Source organism: Ruditapes philippinarum, unplaced genomic scaffold (genome assembly GCF_026571515.1).
Source record: "Ruditapes philippinarum isolate M1 unplaced genomic scaffold, ASM2657151v2 ctg936_1_1_1_1, whole genome shotgun sequence".
Taxonomy (NCBI): domain Eukaryota; kingdom Metazoa; phylum Mollusca; class Bivalvia; order Venerida; family Veneridae; genus Ruditapes; species Ruditapes philippinarum.
This window is the reverse complement of record NW_026860785.1, coordinates 11,850-29,331: the sequence shown is the minus strand read 5'-3', so window position 1 is coordinate 29,331 and position 17,482 is coordinate 11,850. Positions and strand designations below refer to the sequence as shown.

General features: G+C 34.3%; 1 protein-coding gene across 2 annotated transcripts; it reads left to right on the top strand.

Annotated features, from left to right (window-relative positions):
* Positions 1 to 1,768: 1,768 nt before the first annotated feature.
* LOC132713381 (tRNA (guanine(26)-N(2))-dimethyltransferase-like) lies at positions 1,769 to 16,113 on the top strand. Of its 2 annotated transcripts, none has more exons than XM_060695951.1 (7): positions 1,769 to 1,881; positions 3,278 to 3,392; positions 7,344 to 7,623; positions 8,077 to 9,055; positions 12,540 to 12,630; positions 14,798 to 15,070; positions 15,653 to 16,113. In XM_060695951.1, coding segments are annotated over exons 1-7 (1,827 nt in total). In that variant the 5' UTR covers positions 1,769 to 1,879; the 3' UTR covers positions 15,740 to 16,113. The 2 variants fall into 2 exon arrangements, with proteins under 2 accessions (XP_060551934.1, XP_060551935.1); XM_060695952.1 differs by having other exon boundaries at positions 1,790 to 1,946.
* Positions 16,114 to 17,482: the final 1,369 nt, after the last annotated feature.

The following is a 17,482-nucleotide window of genomic DNA, read 5'->3' as shown; positions in this document are numbered from 1 at the left end:
TCTTTGCTTTCTAAAAGTCCGAACAACAATTTAATCAATAACAATGGCCTAACTAAATAAGGCATGTTCTACTATGAATTGAAATGTAAATATATAACAAGCAATTTAATCATAACTTGGAAGACATAAAAATCTAAGGAGTATAACATTATCTAAATTATTACAATTATCAGGAATTTTGCAATTCTGGACTAGCTATTATAGTTGATCATACAATGTATATTCAAAACTAAATAAATAAAATATATGTATACAAGCTTGTTGATCTTATTTTTGATGTATTTGTTTTTTGTACAATGTTTGTGCCGGACACAACAAAAGATTTTTGTAAAACATATAGCCCCGATTATCGCAAATAAATGCCAATTTCTCAAGAACATATGGACCTGCTAACCATTGCTTTTGTTAAAATATACAGACAAGGTCTGTAATACCATACTTATTATGTTTGATTTAGAATGTTTTTGAAACATCCGCAGATGTGTTCATACGGCGGTTATCATCATGGAACCTTCACTGTTAAAGGGGCGTATGGTCCCCAAATAAAGAGTTAGCCCTTAACGAGAAAACGATGGGCAGAACTAAACAAAATGGAATTTTGAAAGGGGATCAATGGTTATGAAACCTGCATATCATAGATACGACGTTAAGAGACAGAACTAAAAAGAGCAGGCATTTTTTGATAGTTTCTGTTATTATAACAATTAATAGTTTATTGATTATTTCATTTTCATTTCTACTTCCTTAATGTCTAATTCATTATTTTTGTTATGTTCTTGTTGGGTTTTATAGTTGCACCAACACAGTATAGGTCAAATGGCGATTTTTCATTTAAATTACTGGTCAAAGAAGACCTCATGTACTCCTTTGTACATTTTTTCAGGCACAAACGGGCACCTGAATAGTATTACCGACGTTCTTTAAGCTAGCTACCCAGTGCTTTCTCACATGTAGAATATGACGACGCTAATTGCTTGCTCGAACCTTCAGCGTGAACTATTGTAACCACTCGGCCACGGACGCCCCCAAATCTTTTCTTTTCATTAACATAATAAATTATATACTTATTAAAATTAGAACCAACAATTTGTTCATGAAATATTACTTAAAATTAAAATTCATTGAAGTATGATATCACAAACTACATTCAAATAACTTAAGCTTTATTATGACTGACTTCATATTTTTTCTCTCCATTTTACATGTACTTCAGAAAAGGCCCACGATAATGCTGTAAGAACTATTGGCCTAACACATTTGTATGTATACTTGATGGTTATGTCTGTAAAATTTGAAATGTTATATTGTGTGTATAATTATACAAGTAAATATATCATGTAAAAATATAGGAAAAGGCCCCTGGCATAAAAAGGTGAATATTATTCAACATTTTGGAAAGTAAGTGAAATGTCATAAAAGTTGAAATGTATCTTATACACGACCAAGTCAAAACAGTTAAATCCTTCTAAAAATGGTGATAGTTAAATTTTTGATGGATTTTTTTTTCTGAAATAAGAGAAAAAAAGCTATTTTGGATTGGGTATGTGGCTTTATTTCGGCCCCTTTGATAGGGTGAAAAGCCCTTATTTTTCCTGAAAGATCTTTTTAGTAAATTTTTACATTTGTATAAATAAACCTTTAAATGTTTTTTAGTGTTTGAAATAATGAGAGCTACCTTTCTTTTTATATTTTCTATATAATTATTTGAACCCTGTGTTCTTTTCGATTATTCGACTACAGTGTCCAGTTCGCTAATCTTAATATTTTTGCGTCAATCGCAACTTCTCGGCCCTCTTCGTCAAACTTCGAATTAGGATGATACCCAAGGTGATCCGAAAAGAAAGTTGCATGAGTTTTGCAATGTTGTGTAAATGACTAAATGTAAGCATTTTATGGAATGTACGACAATATTTATTTCAATCGATTTAAACGAATACCTACGTACAGTAAGTTTTTATTGTCGATATTTTATATGTGTTGTCCAAAATTTCAATCTGGGTTGTAAGAACGCAAACAGGACGTTTCGGCCCGAAACCAAATCGGCCCCTTTGCCAAATCGGCCCCTAGACGTTTCGGCCCATAACACCCCAGTTACACAGAGCCATCGGTGATTGATCGGTAGATTTTTTAGCCAAATTATGGAGTGAACCGATGACAACGTATTTAACACCGATATCACTTGGTCACCTGTTTCCCACCTATCAACTGCTATTGGGGAAAGATAAGTTTCATCCGTGAAAAATTACCCGCGATTATAATTACCGATTGCGATTTTTAAACATGTTTAAAAATCTGGATCGGTGAAAATATTTTACAAATAACCGACAGCAACCTATATCACAAGATATGCAAGCTCTTAATCACCGATATCGTCGATCGGACAAAAATAACCAAATATGAATCACCGGCCATATCTGACGGAAAGTGTTTAACCACTGATGAATAGCTATCAAACACTGATTAATCAGCGTCACGCCTGATTAAGCTCCGATTTACAGTATTTCAGCATTTTATCACCGATCCAACCCCGTTTGAGTTTGCTTTCTGTCACCAATGGCGGTTTACACAGAAAACCAGAAATAAAATCATGCATGACAACCGATCATAACAGCGAGTAAATTTAAAATTAAATGACTGATTGGGGACCGACCGTCTGTGAAACTGGCCCCTAACAACCTTATATAAACAGCAAGGAACTTACACAAACTATTAGAAAATTGTTTTTTTTTTTTTAGAAAAAAAAATCAAATGTCAACAAGATGAATATTATAAATATGTGCGCTTCTGATATATGCAAGGGAAGTAATTTGGCAGACTTTTAGACAGAATAAGTTGTAGTTCTGATGTCTTTCTTTATTTGCTAACTCAAATTTTGCAGTGCATGTTACCTATTCTGGCTTGAATAATTTGATAATTCTTATTAAGTGAAACAACATTGTACAATGCTCAGAGCTTAGATATTTGGCATGTAACATCAGTTTCACCTTATGAGGTCCAGATACAAAACTAATGTTAATCATGCCCCTTTTTGTCAATATTGGCCCCATTTGGGTCACTTGATTTATATAGACTTATATACAGCTTAGATACTTGGCATGTAGCATTTGCTTCGTAGCCTCTATCTATAAAAGCTATATTAATCGTGAACCGGCAGTAAAAATTGGCCTCACCTTGGGGGCCACTTAGTTATTGTCCGCATTTCTTCAAAATTGCTTTATTTAAATGTTTGTTTTATTAATTATAACAAATGTTCACAAGTAAATTCAAATCTTTACAGGTATGGCATAAATAGTATGAACCAGTTGGTAAAGGTTTTATTCAGAAGGTGTTTCAATCAATCTGGGCTGAATTCAACACAGCTGCTCTTATCCAGAACTACAATTAACATTGTGGTAAGAATTATTTGCTTTGGCATGTATATCGAGTGTCATGATACAAATGTAATAATACCTTTATATTGTTTCTGTACTTTCAACCGTGTTTTCCACAAGTATCATATGAGCGGATACCTTCTCATTGGACTGTTTGGGAAATAAGGTTTTCAGTGTAGTTAATTATGCCCCCGCCATATAATGGCAGGGGCATATAGTGTTACCCTGTTCCGTCATTCCGTCCTTCCGTCATCATCAGTTTCCGTTCATTATCTTAATAACCCTTGCACATATTGAACTCAAATTTGACATATGGATATGTCATGAGAAAATACAGGTCAAGTTCGAAATTGGTCATGGTTCGATGATTTTTGGCAGAGTTATGCCACCTTTTACTTTGAAAAATAATATGAAATTTTCAGTTTCCGTTCATTATCTCCCCAACGGTACAACACATTCAACTCAAATTTGACATATGGATATGTCATGAGAAAATACAGGTCAAGTTCGAAATTGGTCATGGTTTGATGATTTTTGGCAGAGTTATGCCCCTTTTACTTTGAAAATAATATGAAATTTTCAGTTTCATTCATTATCTCCCCTACGGTACAACACATTCAACTCAAACTTGACATATTGATATGTCATGAGAAAATACAGGCCAAGTTCAAATTTGGTCATGGTTCGATGATTTTTGGCAGAGTTATGCCCCTTTTACTTTGAAAATAATATGAAATTTTCAGTTTCCATTCATTAACTCCCCAATGGTACAACACATTCAACTCAAACTTGACATATGGATACGTCAAAGGAATGCGCAGGTCAAGTTCAAATTTGGTCATGGTTCAATGATTTTTGGCAGAGTTATGCCCCTTTCACTTTGAAAATAATATGAAATTTTCAGTTTCCGTTCATTATCTCCCCAATCGTACAATACATTTAGCTCAAACTTGACATATCGATACGTCAAAGGAATGCGCAGGCCAAGTTCAAATTTGGTCATGGTTCAATGATTTTTGGCAGAGTTATGCCCCTTTTACTTTGAAAATAATATGAAATTTTCAGTTTCTGTTTATTATCTCCCCAACAGTATTAAACATTCAACTCAAATTTGACATATTGATAAGTCAAAGGAATGGGCAGGTCAATTTCAAATTTGGTCATGGTTCGATGATTTTTAGCAGAGTTATGCCCCTTTCACTTTAAAAATAATATGAAATTTTCAGTTTCTGTTTATTATCTCCCCAACAATATTACACATTCAACTCAAATTTGACATATGGATATGTTTTTGGAATGCGCAGACCAAGTTCGAATCTGGTCATGGTTCAATGATTTTTGGCAGAGTAATGCCCCTTTCACTTTGAAAATGATATGAAATTTACAGTTTCTGTTCATTATCAACCCAACAGTGTTACATATTCAACTCAAAATTGACATATGGATATGTCAAAGGAATGCGCAGGTCAAGTTGGAATTTGGTCATGGTTCGATGATTTTTTGGCAGAGTTATGTCCCTTTCACTTTGAAAATAATATAGATACATCTTAGGAATAAGCAGTTTAAGTTTGAATTTGGTCGTGGTTCAATGATTTTAGACAAACTTATCTTTCCTGAATGTTGGAAAAATTTTGAACTTTCAGTTTCAGCACTCATACTTTTGTGGAAATGTATATAGCCATTATGTTGGCTACAAATATGCAATATGCTATTTTTAAAAGGTTAAGACTGAATAATTTCAGTGCCTTGAACATTGTATAAAAATGGTTAAGACTGAATAATTTCAGTGCCTTGAACATTGTATAAAAATGGTTTGTGTTAACATTAAAAAGTTTTAAGGGCTTTGAACTTAGAATGAAAAAAATAATTTGTGCAAACAAATTTGGAACTAAATATTATAACATTTGAAATTTTGGCTGCATGCGGGGGCATCCGTGGCATGATGACACATTTCTAGTTTTTTTATGCTCCCCGAAAAATTTCGGGGGAGCATATAGTCGTCGGGTTGTCCGTCCGTCCGTCCGTACGTCCCAACTCGTGTCCAGCCCATAACTTAGTTATTTGAAGTCGGATTTTAAAACTATTTAACAGAAATGATCACCATATTGAGACGACGTGTCGCGCGCAACATTTGGGTCACTACCTTGAAGGTCAAGGTCACAGCATGACCTTGCATCAAAATCGTGTCCGGTCCATAACTTAGTTATTTGAAGTCGGATTTTAAAACTATTTCACAGAAATGATCACCATATTGAGACGACGTGTCGCGAGCAACATTTGGGTCGCTACCTTGAAGGTCAAGGTCACAGCATGACCTTGCAGCAAAATCGTGTCCGGTCCATAACTTCATTATTTGAAGTCGGATTTTAAAACTATTTCACAGAAATGATCACCATATTGAGACGACGTGTCGCGCGCAACATTTGGGTCGCTACCTTGAAGGTCAAGGTCACAGCATGACCTTGCAGCAAAATCGTGTCCGGTCCATAACTTCATTATTTGAAGTCGGATTTTAAAACTATTTCACAGAAATGATCACCATATTGAGACGACGTGTCGTGCGCAACATTTGGGTCGCTACCTTGAAGGTCAAGGTCACAGCATGACCTTGCATCAAAATCGTGTCCGGTCCATAACTTCTTTATTTGAAGTCGGATTTTAAAACTATTTCACAGAAATAATCACCATATTGAGACGACGTGTTGCGCGCAACATTTGGGTCGCTACCTTGAAGGTCAAGGTCACAGCATGACCTTGCAGCAAAATCCTGTCCAGCCCATAACTTCGTTATTTGAAGTCAGATTTTAAAACTATTTCACAGAAATGATCACCATATTAAGACAACGTGTCGCGCCCAACATTTGGGTCGCTACTTTGAAGGTCAAGGTCACAGCATGACCTTGCATCAAAATCTTGTCCGGCCCATAACTTCGTTATTTGAATTTAGATTTTAAAAATATTTTACAGAAATGATCACAATATTGAGATGACGTGTAGCGCGCAACATTTGGGTCGCTATCTTGAAGGTCAAGGTCACAGCATGACCTTGCAGCAAAATCGCGTTCGGCCAGTTACTTCGTTCCTTGAAGTCGGATTTAACAACTATTTCACAGGGATGATCACCATATTGAATCGATGTGACACATGCAACATTTGGGTGGCTACCTTGAAGGTCAAGGTCACAGCATGACCTTGCAGCAAAATCATGTCTAGCCCATAACTTCCTTATTTGAAGTCTGATTTTACAACTATTTCACAGAAATGATCACCATATTGAGACAATGTGTCGTGCACAACATTTGGGTTGTTTTTACACTTTGAACTTGACCTGTGACATAACTCTGACACTACAAGAGGTATACCTTCCTGTGTCCAAAACCTATTCGGGGAGCATCACCCGGTTCAACCGGCTCTTGTTTTAAAAAGAGCAAAATTTGAATAATTGAGGCATAATTTTCGAAAGAATTGCCTTCAATTAAATTAATTCAACAATCCCAGAATCTGCTTGAGTCTACTTGACCCTCTCCGTGCTTGGAGAGTAAAATTATTGAATGTACTGAAACCACCCCTATTACGGATGCCATTTTTGTTAAAAATTCATCTCTTTTTACCAAGTTATATCGATCTATATTTATGAAATTATTAATATTAATCACTATCTGCTTCACTCGCAAAAATGTTCCTGTGTAAAGAAAAGTTACTCGCATTGGTCTGTTTCGACTTGCATTTTGCGAGTGTTAATTTCCAGTCTTGTTTTCTGTATTTTCATTGTTTATGATGTAATGATAAGTCAGCTAAATGAACAAATTATGAACACTTAACAGTTTAGAACAGTTTTTTTTCTACCTGAAAGTAAAATACTTCTGACATTTTCTGAATTATCTGTAAATTTGTAAAAAAACAACATTGTAGTGAAAAAATGCTACTGTAATTACTGCAATAATATAGAGAGATTACTTTTTATTGTTACAGAGGAAGTGTAGCACCATGGCAGATGAAGTATGGAAGGTAGATAATAATGAGAATGTAGATATTGAAATGGAAGGGTTATCTACAAAATTCAGCCTCGTTACAGAAGGCAAAGCTAAAGTTCTCCAGCCAGCATCAGTGTTCTATAACCCTGTACAAGAGTTCAACCGAGACCTTACCATAGCCATCCTGTCAGAGTTTGCTGAGGAACATGTTAAACAAGCAAGAGAAAAGAGGCATAAGATTTGGCAAAAAGAGAATCCTGGGAAGGAATTAATTGAAGGTAATAATGTTAAGCCCAAATTTATGAGAGTACTTCATTATTTGCAGAACTCCATTTACTTTCTGTGGTGTAAGGTAAGTTCATTATGCTTATGATACAATGTATGTGACCAGTAAATGCTTGATTGTTGAAGAAGAAATTTTTCAGGCTCATAAACAAAATGAGTTGTCAATGATTTAATATTTTGCCCCCCTCCTAGAAGAGTGTATTAATTAGATAAACTTGCAAATGAATTTTTTAGCAGTGTTGGACAAAATTCGATATACGTTTGTGAAATTAATGACTCAACTAAGCTTTCAGTAGTATTTCCCTGGTCACCAGCTCAAAGGTCAAGGTCAAAAATGTTTTGTATGTGTTATCCATTGAGATATGTTGTCTTCACTTGTAAGAATAAAATAGCCACTGTATATACATGTATTATTATTTTTATCAGTATATATCTTTGTTGAATAGATGCTGAAGAACCTCTTGTGGCCGGGCAACAGCACCCTGATGGCATGAAGATACTGGAGGGTCTGTCTGCATCTGGGCTCAGATCAATGAGATTCGGACTGGAGATTCCTGGTGTTAAGAAAATCATTGCCAATGATTTTGATAAACATGCTGTAGAGGTGATAGAGAAGAATATCAAGAGAAATAAACTAGAAAATCTTGTAGAGGCTAGTCACAATGATTGTGCTATGTTAATGTATCTGAATAAAAAAGTGGATGATAGATTTGATGTGATTGATCTAGATCCGTATGGTTCTGCAGGTCCTTTTTTGGATGCAGCTGTACAGTCAATCAGGGATGGGGGATTACTATGTATTACATGCACAGATGGTGGTACGCTTTGTGGAAATTTTGGTGAAAAATCGTTTTCAATGTATGGTGGTTTACCACTGAGAAGTAAATTTTGCCATGAAATGGCATTGAGAATAATTTTACACTCTATAGAATCACATGCTGCAACTTACTCTAGATATATAGTGCCTGTTTTATCACTTAGTGTGGATTTCTATTTCCGTTTGTTTGTCCGTGTGTACAGTGGGCAGTTGCAAACAAAATTTACAGCAGCACATACAGGCATGGTGTATCAGTGTGTTGGATGCAGCTCATATACCGTTCAGCCATTATGTGATACCCAGCCTGGGAAAAATGACACATATAAATTTATTCCATCGCGGGGACCACCTGTCGGTAAAAATTGTGAACATTGTGGGTTCCAACATCAGATGGGTGGACCGATTTATTTAGGACCCCTACATGATACAGACTTTGTTGACAAGATCATTAGAAGGGCAGCAGCTGAGTCAGAAAAGTTCAATACTGCAAATAGAATAGAAGGAATGCTGTCTGTTGTGTCAGAAGAGATTGAAGTACCTCTCTATTATGAAGTTGATGGACTCTACCAGGTCCTACATTGTTGCCCACCAAAAATGATGGATGTAAGGTGAGCAAATAGTATACTTGCCAGTTTAACTGTGATGTTGGTTTGCTTAAAAATATAAATTTTCTTAATTCTCCTATGTTTGCAGTGCCACACTCATGTTACCAATTTTTGTGTCGCCTCTACGGAGTAGTGGCGACATATAGGGGTCAATTCTCCGTCGTCTGTCTGTCCGTCTGTCTGTCCGTCCGTCCGTCCGTCCGTCACAAAACTTGTCCGGACTACTCCTCATAAACTACTGGTGCAATTTCATCCAAACTTTACAGGAATGATCAGTACCAAGTCTAGTTGTGCATATTGTCAGGATTTTCCGGTTCAATGATTTTTGTCAGAGTTATGGCCCTTTAATAATTTTTAATTTTAAAGTTTGTCCGGACTACTTCTCTTATACCACTAATGCAATTTCAATGAAACTTTACAGGATTGATCTGTAGCTCAAGTCCTTGCGCATATTGCACAGGTTTTCCGGTTGAATGATTTTTGGCCGAGTTATGGCCCTTTGATAAAAAGGTTTCTTTTTCTGTGTGTTGCCAGATACACAAAAGCTTGTCCGGACTACTCCTCATAAACTACTGGTGCAATTTCATCCAAACTTTACAGGAATGATCAGTACCAAGTCTAGTTGTGCATATTGTCAGCATTTTCCGGTTCAATGATTTTTGTTTGAGTTATGGCCCTTTAATAATTTTTATTTTTAAAGTTTGTCCAGACTACTTCTCTTATACCACTTATGCAATTTCAATGAAACTTTACAGGATTGATCTGTAGCTCAAGTCCTTGCGCATATTGCACGGGTTTTCCGATTGAATGATTTTTGGCTGAGTTATGGCCCTTTGATAAAAAGGTGTTTTTTTCTGTGTGTTGCCAGATACGCAAAAGCTTGTCCGGACTACTCCTCATAAACTACTGGAGCAATTTTATCCAAATTTTACAGGAATGATCAGTACAAAGTGGTTAGTCTAGTTGTGCACTGTCCGTCTGTCTGTCCGTCTGTCACAAAATTTGTCCCAACATGAAATTGGCCATCATGAGGCGACACATGTGATTACTGATCGCTCTTGTTAACAAAAAAGGCACAGGGTATTGCAAAATAAGAACAAAATTACTACCAGCTTGTACGCTGATATAAATAATAAGAGGATATTTTTTCGTTTGAGTGAAATATGGAATATATTTTTACGAAACATGATAAAATGCCACATATTTTCACGAGCCGGGATGGCAAGTGAAAATATGTGGCATTTTATCATGCTGAGTGAAAATATATACCATATTTCACGAAAACGAAAAAAATAACCTTTTTATTTAATTTCATTATCAAAGAAAACTGGTAACGAACCCCTTTGCTTGCTACGCAACTGCAATTTAAGCGCGCAGTGATATAATAATTGTCTTGATTTGCACGCGATATTTAGCGCTACATTGTGACGTCACATGAACAACTCTTTAAACGTCTGTACAGCGTTAATTACTGAATTAAAGATATTGGTGTTCGGATTAATTTTCTTAGTTAGACCATTTTCTATCATGCTAGATAGTTTTCAAAACAAAATTCAAGAAAAAGTTGTTTTGTATTTATCAGATTTTTCAAACAAAACGGCGAAAGAAGTCCCTTAAAATAAATATGAGTTTTGACTCCGCCCACTTTCATATTTATATTTCATATTTAATTTTAAAAAATATGAAATATATTTGACTGATATAGCACCATATTTCATGGGTAAAATTAAATAATTTGGTTATATTTCTTTAAATACACTATAAGAGTGATTGCAAAGTTATCCATATAATAGAAAGCCACATTGTGCTTCAGATAGGAAAAAAACATTTGTTCTTTAGAAAGAGCAAATATGAGTTATAATGTTTAAATAACAGTATTAGAGCATTTTAGATGCTTGTAGCCTGAAGAAAGTAGCTTTAAAAGTGAAATTATTTGTCATAATAATAGGAAATTCTTAGCAAAGTAGTATTTTGACATCCACATAAGTTGCACCAAATCACTTTAATTGTAGTAATTGCCAGAATTTATCAGAAGCAAAAAATTGACAATGATAAACTTTTTGAATACTACAAAAAGAACACAAAAAAATTCTTTTGAGAAATAATTAAATGAAAACAATAAAACCATTTCTGAGGAATAATGATGAATAATTCAACTAGAGCTGTCATTGATTCAGTGCAAAGCATATTGACGATACATCAATATCAGATGTTGAATATCGGCGATACACCAATATATCAATATCATCATAAATACTCCTAATTTTTGTATATTATTTGCTTTAAAATTCATACCTGTTTAAATGATTTTAGTAAAATGCATGTTCTGTTCATACAAATATATTGTGTCCTCAGTGTTTATAATTTATGTCCTTTGCATTATTTGTTTCTGATCACTGCTATGTCATATGTCCATTATGTAACAACGGCTCAGTTTTATACAAGTATATATTTTCAGATGAATTTTCATGATTTATAGACATTTAAATAATTAATCAAAGTTATCATTTCTTTAAAAGTTTTAAATGTGTATTGATTATTGATCAACAAAAAATATCAACAGTATGGTCTCTATCGATGACAGCTCTACAATCCACCTTTCAATATTTTACGAGTACATGTAGAAATTTATAGCTGCATTTTGAGAGGCTAATACTGAGTTGGTTCATGCTTCAGCAGAAAAGTCGCCGTATAAGTGTAATTGTCACATGAGATTCTATAAATGAAGTTTAAAAATTGTCTGGTATTTATAAAACATCTTTGTACTTGAAGGGAGACAACTGTTGAAAATATCATCAGTTAAAATAATGATTGTTATCTCCCTTATACAGCCAGGAAAAGAAAAAGACTACTGTACTAGGTTCCAAAAATGTTTGTCTTTTCTCTTGCTCTTTGTGTTCTTCCAGTTTACTACCCTGTGTGCGTTTGATGTCCGGTTTAGTGCTTTTCAGGTTGTTATTTGTCCTGGGCTGCTAGATGCTGATGAGTTAAACACTTATGTTTATCTATTTTTTTGTATATTTTTAAAATATTTTTTTGGATCATATGCAAATGTGGTAAACTATTCTGTTGTATTGTTTTCATAAATGTTTTTATAGATTATTTTTACTTGACACATTAATAAGGTGAAAATGCCTAAAAATAAAAACAATTGGGATCAGTTTCTATGCCAATTTTTACTATATAATATGAAGCCTCCATTTGTTCAATTTTTATGGACCTTTTCTAATATTTTAGCTTGTCTGAAAATGTTTTTTATTTTTTGTGGATAACAGGAGCCAAAGACCTGACAGTTTTTGTAGTTTAAAGATTTCTTACACCATAAAAAATCATAAAACTCAATTATGATCTTGAGGTTTGAAATAAGAAGTTTTCTGACTGAACTTTAGGCTTAATACTTCATCACTTGATTTATCAAAATGAAAATCAGTTTCCACATGCAGACTGTTTTTTATGTAACAAACAATAATTTGCTCTCTCACTTCAGATCAGCCATTTTGAATGCTGGTTACAAGGTATCATTTTCACATGCCTGCAAAAACTCACTGAAAACAGATGCTCCCAACTCTGTGATCTGGGTAAGCCTATAAACATTACTTATACAAGATTTAAAAAATATCTACAATATATATCCTGTCTACTGTCTACTATAAAGATATTAAGATAATATAGCACTATGTTTTTAGGGAAGTTGAAAATGAGCTTTGTTATCACTCAAAGTCTGTTGTCTGTTTACCTGTCCGTCCACATTTTCCTTTACATAACATCTCATATAGTGGGTTAATGTAAGAGATGTTAAATAAAATGATCTTTGGATGAAGCTCTATCTAGATTGTTTGAACTATAATAACTTGTTAAAATGAGGATAAAAAACTTATTTTTATGCCCCTACAAAGTGTGGAGCATATAGCGTTGCACTTGTCCGTCCGTACGTCCCGAAATCTTGTGAACGTAACTCCTCTTAAACCAAATGGCAGATTTTGCTTAAACTTCCAGGGATGAACAACTTTAATGTGTAGATGGTAGTAAAGGAAGGAATTTTTGCTGCGACCAAATTTAACAGCATTATGGCCCTTTGTTGATTTTTATGCTCCCCGAAAAATTTCGTGGGAGCATATAGTCGGCGCCTTGTCCGTCTATCCGAGCAAACATTTTAAGTTTAGGGGCTATATAACAGTAAAGAGAACAAAAGAGAACAATAGGTTCATTCCGTGATCAAAGGGTTTATGGGCTAGTAGCCCTTAAGAAAACAAAGAAAATAGCCCCTAAACCCAAAATGTTGGAACGTCCGTCCTTCCGTCCGTCTGTCCGTCCGTTGTCTTGTCCGGAGCATACATAACTTGAAAACCCTTGGAGATAATTTGTTTAAACTTCATACAGTGGTAGAGGACATTGAGGGGGAGTGCAGTGTCAAAGAACCATAACTCTATTTTGCCCGGTTTTTGAATTATCTCCCCTTATATAAAAATCTTGTCTGGGACATAACTCTAAAACTATAAGAGATATCAACATGAAACTTTGTAGGTGAATAGATCTCAATGGGTAGATGTGCAGTGCATAAAAAAAACTCTTTTTGTCCTAATTTTGGAGTTATTGCCCTTTGTTAATTTTAACACTTTGAACTTTGTCCGTAACATAACTCTAAAACTATAAGAGATATCAAGATGAAACATTGGAGATAGATAGATCTCATTGAGTAGAAGTGCAGTGCAAAAGAACCATAACTCTGTTAAGCCTCATTTTTGAATTATCTCCCCTTTTAGAAAAATCTTGTCCAGGACATAGCTGTAAAACTATAAGAGATATCAACATGAAACTTTGAAGGTAGATATTTCTCAATGGGTAGATGTGCAGTGCACAAGAATCATTACTCTATTCTGGAGTTATTGCCCTTTGTTTATTTTTACTTTTTAAAGTTGTCCGGGACATAACTCGGAAACAATAAGAGATATCAACAAGAATTTTTGTAGGTTGATAGATCACATTGATTAGAAGTGCAGTGCAAAGAACAGTAACTCTGCCTTGCCTAATTTTGGAATTATTGCACTTTGAACTTTTTCCAGGGACATAACTCTGAAACTACAAGAGGTGTACTTTCCTGTGTCCAAAACCTATTTGGGGAGCATTACCCGTCTCAAACCGGGCTCTTGTTTCACTATATACCATATAGAAATTTTGTGAACGCAACTCCTCTTAAACCGGATGGCAGATTTTGCTTAAACTTCCAGGGATGAACAACCTTAATGTGTAGATGGAAGTAAAGGAAAGAATATTTGCTGCGACCAAATTTAACAGAATTATGGCCCTTTGTTGATTTTTTCACTATATACCATAATAGAAATTTTATGAACGCAACTCCTCTTAAACCGGATGGCAGATTTTGCTTAAACTTCCATACAGATATGCATGCTCTTGTTTACGAGCACATCTGCACAGTGGGGGCATGTGTGTCCTTTAGACACAGTTCTAGTTGATTTAAAAAATCATCTCTTGATTTGTTAAAATGCAAAATTGCTAGTCTCAATGTGAATAAACAAAGTTTTTTATGTAATTTTCTTTAAAAAATGTTGAATTTGATTTAGATGGATACATTTTCTTTAAGTGTCAATCTACCAAGATTGTTGAAATAATCTTGATTCATTGAAAAAGAAAACAAGACATGTTCTTATTCCTATATGCTGAGAATGTATTGACTTTAACCCTGCACAATCTTGTAAATTATATTATAAAACACTGTTTTTGCAGGATATATTGAGGGCATGGATTGAAAAGAACCCAATTAAGAAAAATGAACCAGGATCACCATGTCATGCTATACTCAGTCAGAAACCATCTATTGAGGTGAACTTTGAAACTCATAATAAAGCTAATCCAAGATCAAGGTCACAGAATTTGACAAGATGGCAACCAAACCCAGAGAAAAACTGGGGACCAAAACCAAGAGCCAAAAAATCTAAAGATAGTGACACGTTAGAAAGTAGAAGAATAAAAAATCAAGGCAAACGCAAAAGAAAGGCAGTAAGTTTTACCAACCAATTATAGATGGCTATTATACTTACTATAATAGAGGTAGTACTGCATGCATATAAGTGATGTCAGGGACAAGCTGTTGTTTCCATGAGCAAGAAACTTTACACTCATTGCTTTGTACATGTACTTGCTGGTTCCAGGAATGGATATGAGAACGTTTCAATAAGCTTATTAATTTCTTCCACGGCAATCAAACTAAAATAAATTTGTATAAACTAAAAATAGTGAAAAAAAAAGATGAACACTTTTGTATTGCATGTGAATAACTTGCAAGCGACTTAGGACTTAAACTTTATGTATTTGTTTCGTAAGTTTGAAGATTAGTTTGTTCAACTGCAGGCATTAAGTTTTAAACTGATACAAAGAAAGCCTATTGTGTATACTACACAAATAAATTTAATGAAGTATCAATAACCTTATCTTAATTTGATTTGAAAACTTAAAAAGTATTTGAAAGTTGATATTGCTTTCCTTGTAAATTAAACTGCCAAATTTTAGAATTTTGATGTTGAAATCCTGCCAAATGACAATTTAATTTTTAAAAAATTAACAAGTTTATTTTTATCATAGGAAGAAGATATGGGGGATGAAAACACTGTGGAAGGCCAAGAGACAGACAAGCAGTCGAAGGCAGGTGGTGATCAGGCTCAAACATGAACTTAAGTTTATTTACATTGAACCAGTCTTGTACCAGTCTAAGTAACCAGTCTCCGAAGTTAAAATGAGATCCTGACTGGTCCAATAAAAACTCGGAATAAAAGGCTCTGAACCAGTCTGAGCAATTTAAGAACTGATAGTGGATATATTCATCTATAATATGTAGACAACTAGAAACATCTTACAGAATTTATGCATTTAAAGAGTACATAACATGTATTTAAAATATGTGTATTATTATAAAAGTATTTCACATTTTTATTAAGTTTATTGAGTCATCAAGATTAATTACTGCGTAAGGATTAATTTTTAAAAGATCTGTTTACTGTGGCAAATGACAAAAATAGCTGAATTAAACAATTTTAATATGATTATGTGAATGTTGTTTTACTTGCGTTTTTTTCTTTGAAGATCTATTGATAGCACATTGTAGATAAGATAAAGAAGATAATCATTGAAAAAAAAAGATACCAATAAGAAACTGTTACATATCAACTTAATGCCATATGTATAAAATGATATAATATATAACAATAAAACCTGTATTTGTGCATTATTTCCCTATGCATAAGCACAAGAGCTTATTATTCCCCTACGAAAGGCGGCAGGGGATATATAAATAGTCTTCGTCTGTCCGTCCTTCTGTCAATCCTTCCTTCCGTCCGACATTTTTGTCCAGAGCATATCTCAAAAAGTATTTAAGGTATCAACTTGAAACTTCATATGTAGATAGATCATATTGAGGGGGTTGCAGTGCACAAGATTGATCACTCTACCCTGCATAATTTTTCAGTTATCGACCTTTGTTATTTTTCAAACTTAATTTTTGTCCAGAGCATAACTCAAAAAGCCTTTGAGATATCAACATGAAACTTCATAGGTGGATTTATCTCACTCAGGAGGTGTGCAGTGCACAAGAATGATAACTCTACCCTTAAATTTTTTTGAGTTATTGCCCTATTTATTTTTTCATACTTAATTTTTTACGTGAGTGGAGCATAACTCAAAAAGTCTTTGAGATGTCAAAATGAAACTTCATAGGTGGATAGATCTCATTAAGGAGGAGTGCAGTACTCAAGAATGATAACCTACCCTGCATTATTTTTCAGTTATTGCCCTTTGTTATTTTCAGCCAGCAGTATTCACATAAGTTTCAAATCTGTAATCACTTCAGCTATCAGTTTTTATTACCAAAAGACCTCTTAAAATTAAATTATTCTGCTCTACTACTGCTCGTACATATACATTCTTCCAATGAGCAAACACATTCCGCGGGGGATGGCCATGTTAACAATTTTTTTTTAATAAAGTCGCAAGATTTATGCAGATACCGTAATGACGCACAAGAAAATTGCACAAGCGCTATTCCTTTATAAAAATATACATTTGGTTTGGTAATATGGTTTGGTAATATAATGCGTTTCGTTATTTGTGTTTAGGTTTAAGAAACTGGTTCGTCATTCTTAATGCCTTCCCCCCACCATCATTGCCCATGTTCAATAAAGCTGTTGAAAGAGATTGGACACGTCCATATTCGGTCATTTAATGAATTTTATAACTTAAGAATTTATATATTTTATAATAAAACAAAGTGCATTAACACCAAATCAAGGCGAACGAAGTCTGGTAAATATTTTTACAAAAATGACATTAAATCGTATGAACTTTATGTCTACCACCCCTCGCACGAACATACATCATTGAGTTTATTTTGGAAATACAGAGAGAGCTGGCTAATCCCCG

What these genes read in the sequence shown, in the direction of transcription:
- LOC132713381 (XM_060695951.1), top strand. An exon ending in CTCCCAACTCTGTGATCTGG is followed by an intron (nt 12,631 to 14,797) that starts GTAAGCCTATAA and finishes CTGTTTTTGCAG; the next exon opens with GATATATTGAGGGCATGGAT. An exon ending in GCAAACGCAAAAGAAAGGCA is followed by an intron (nt 15,071 to 15,652) that starts GTAAGTTTTACC and finishes TTTTTATCATAG; the next exon opens with GAAGAAGATATGGGGGATGA.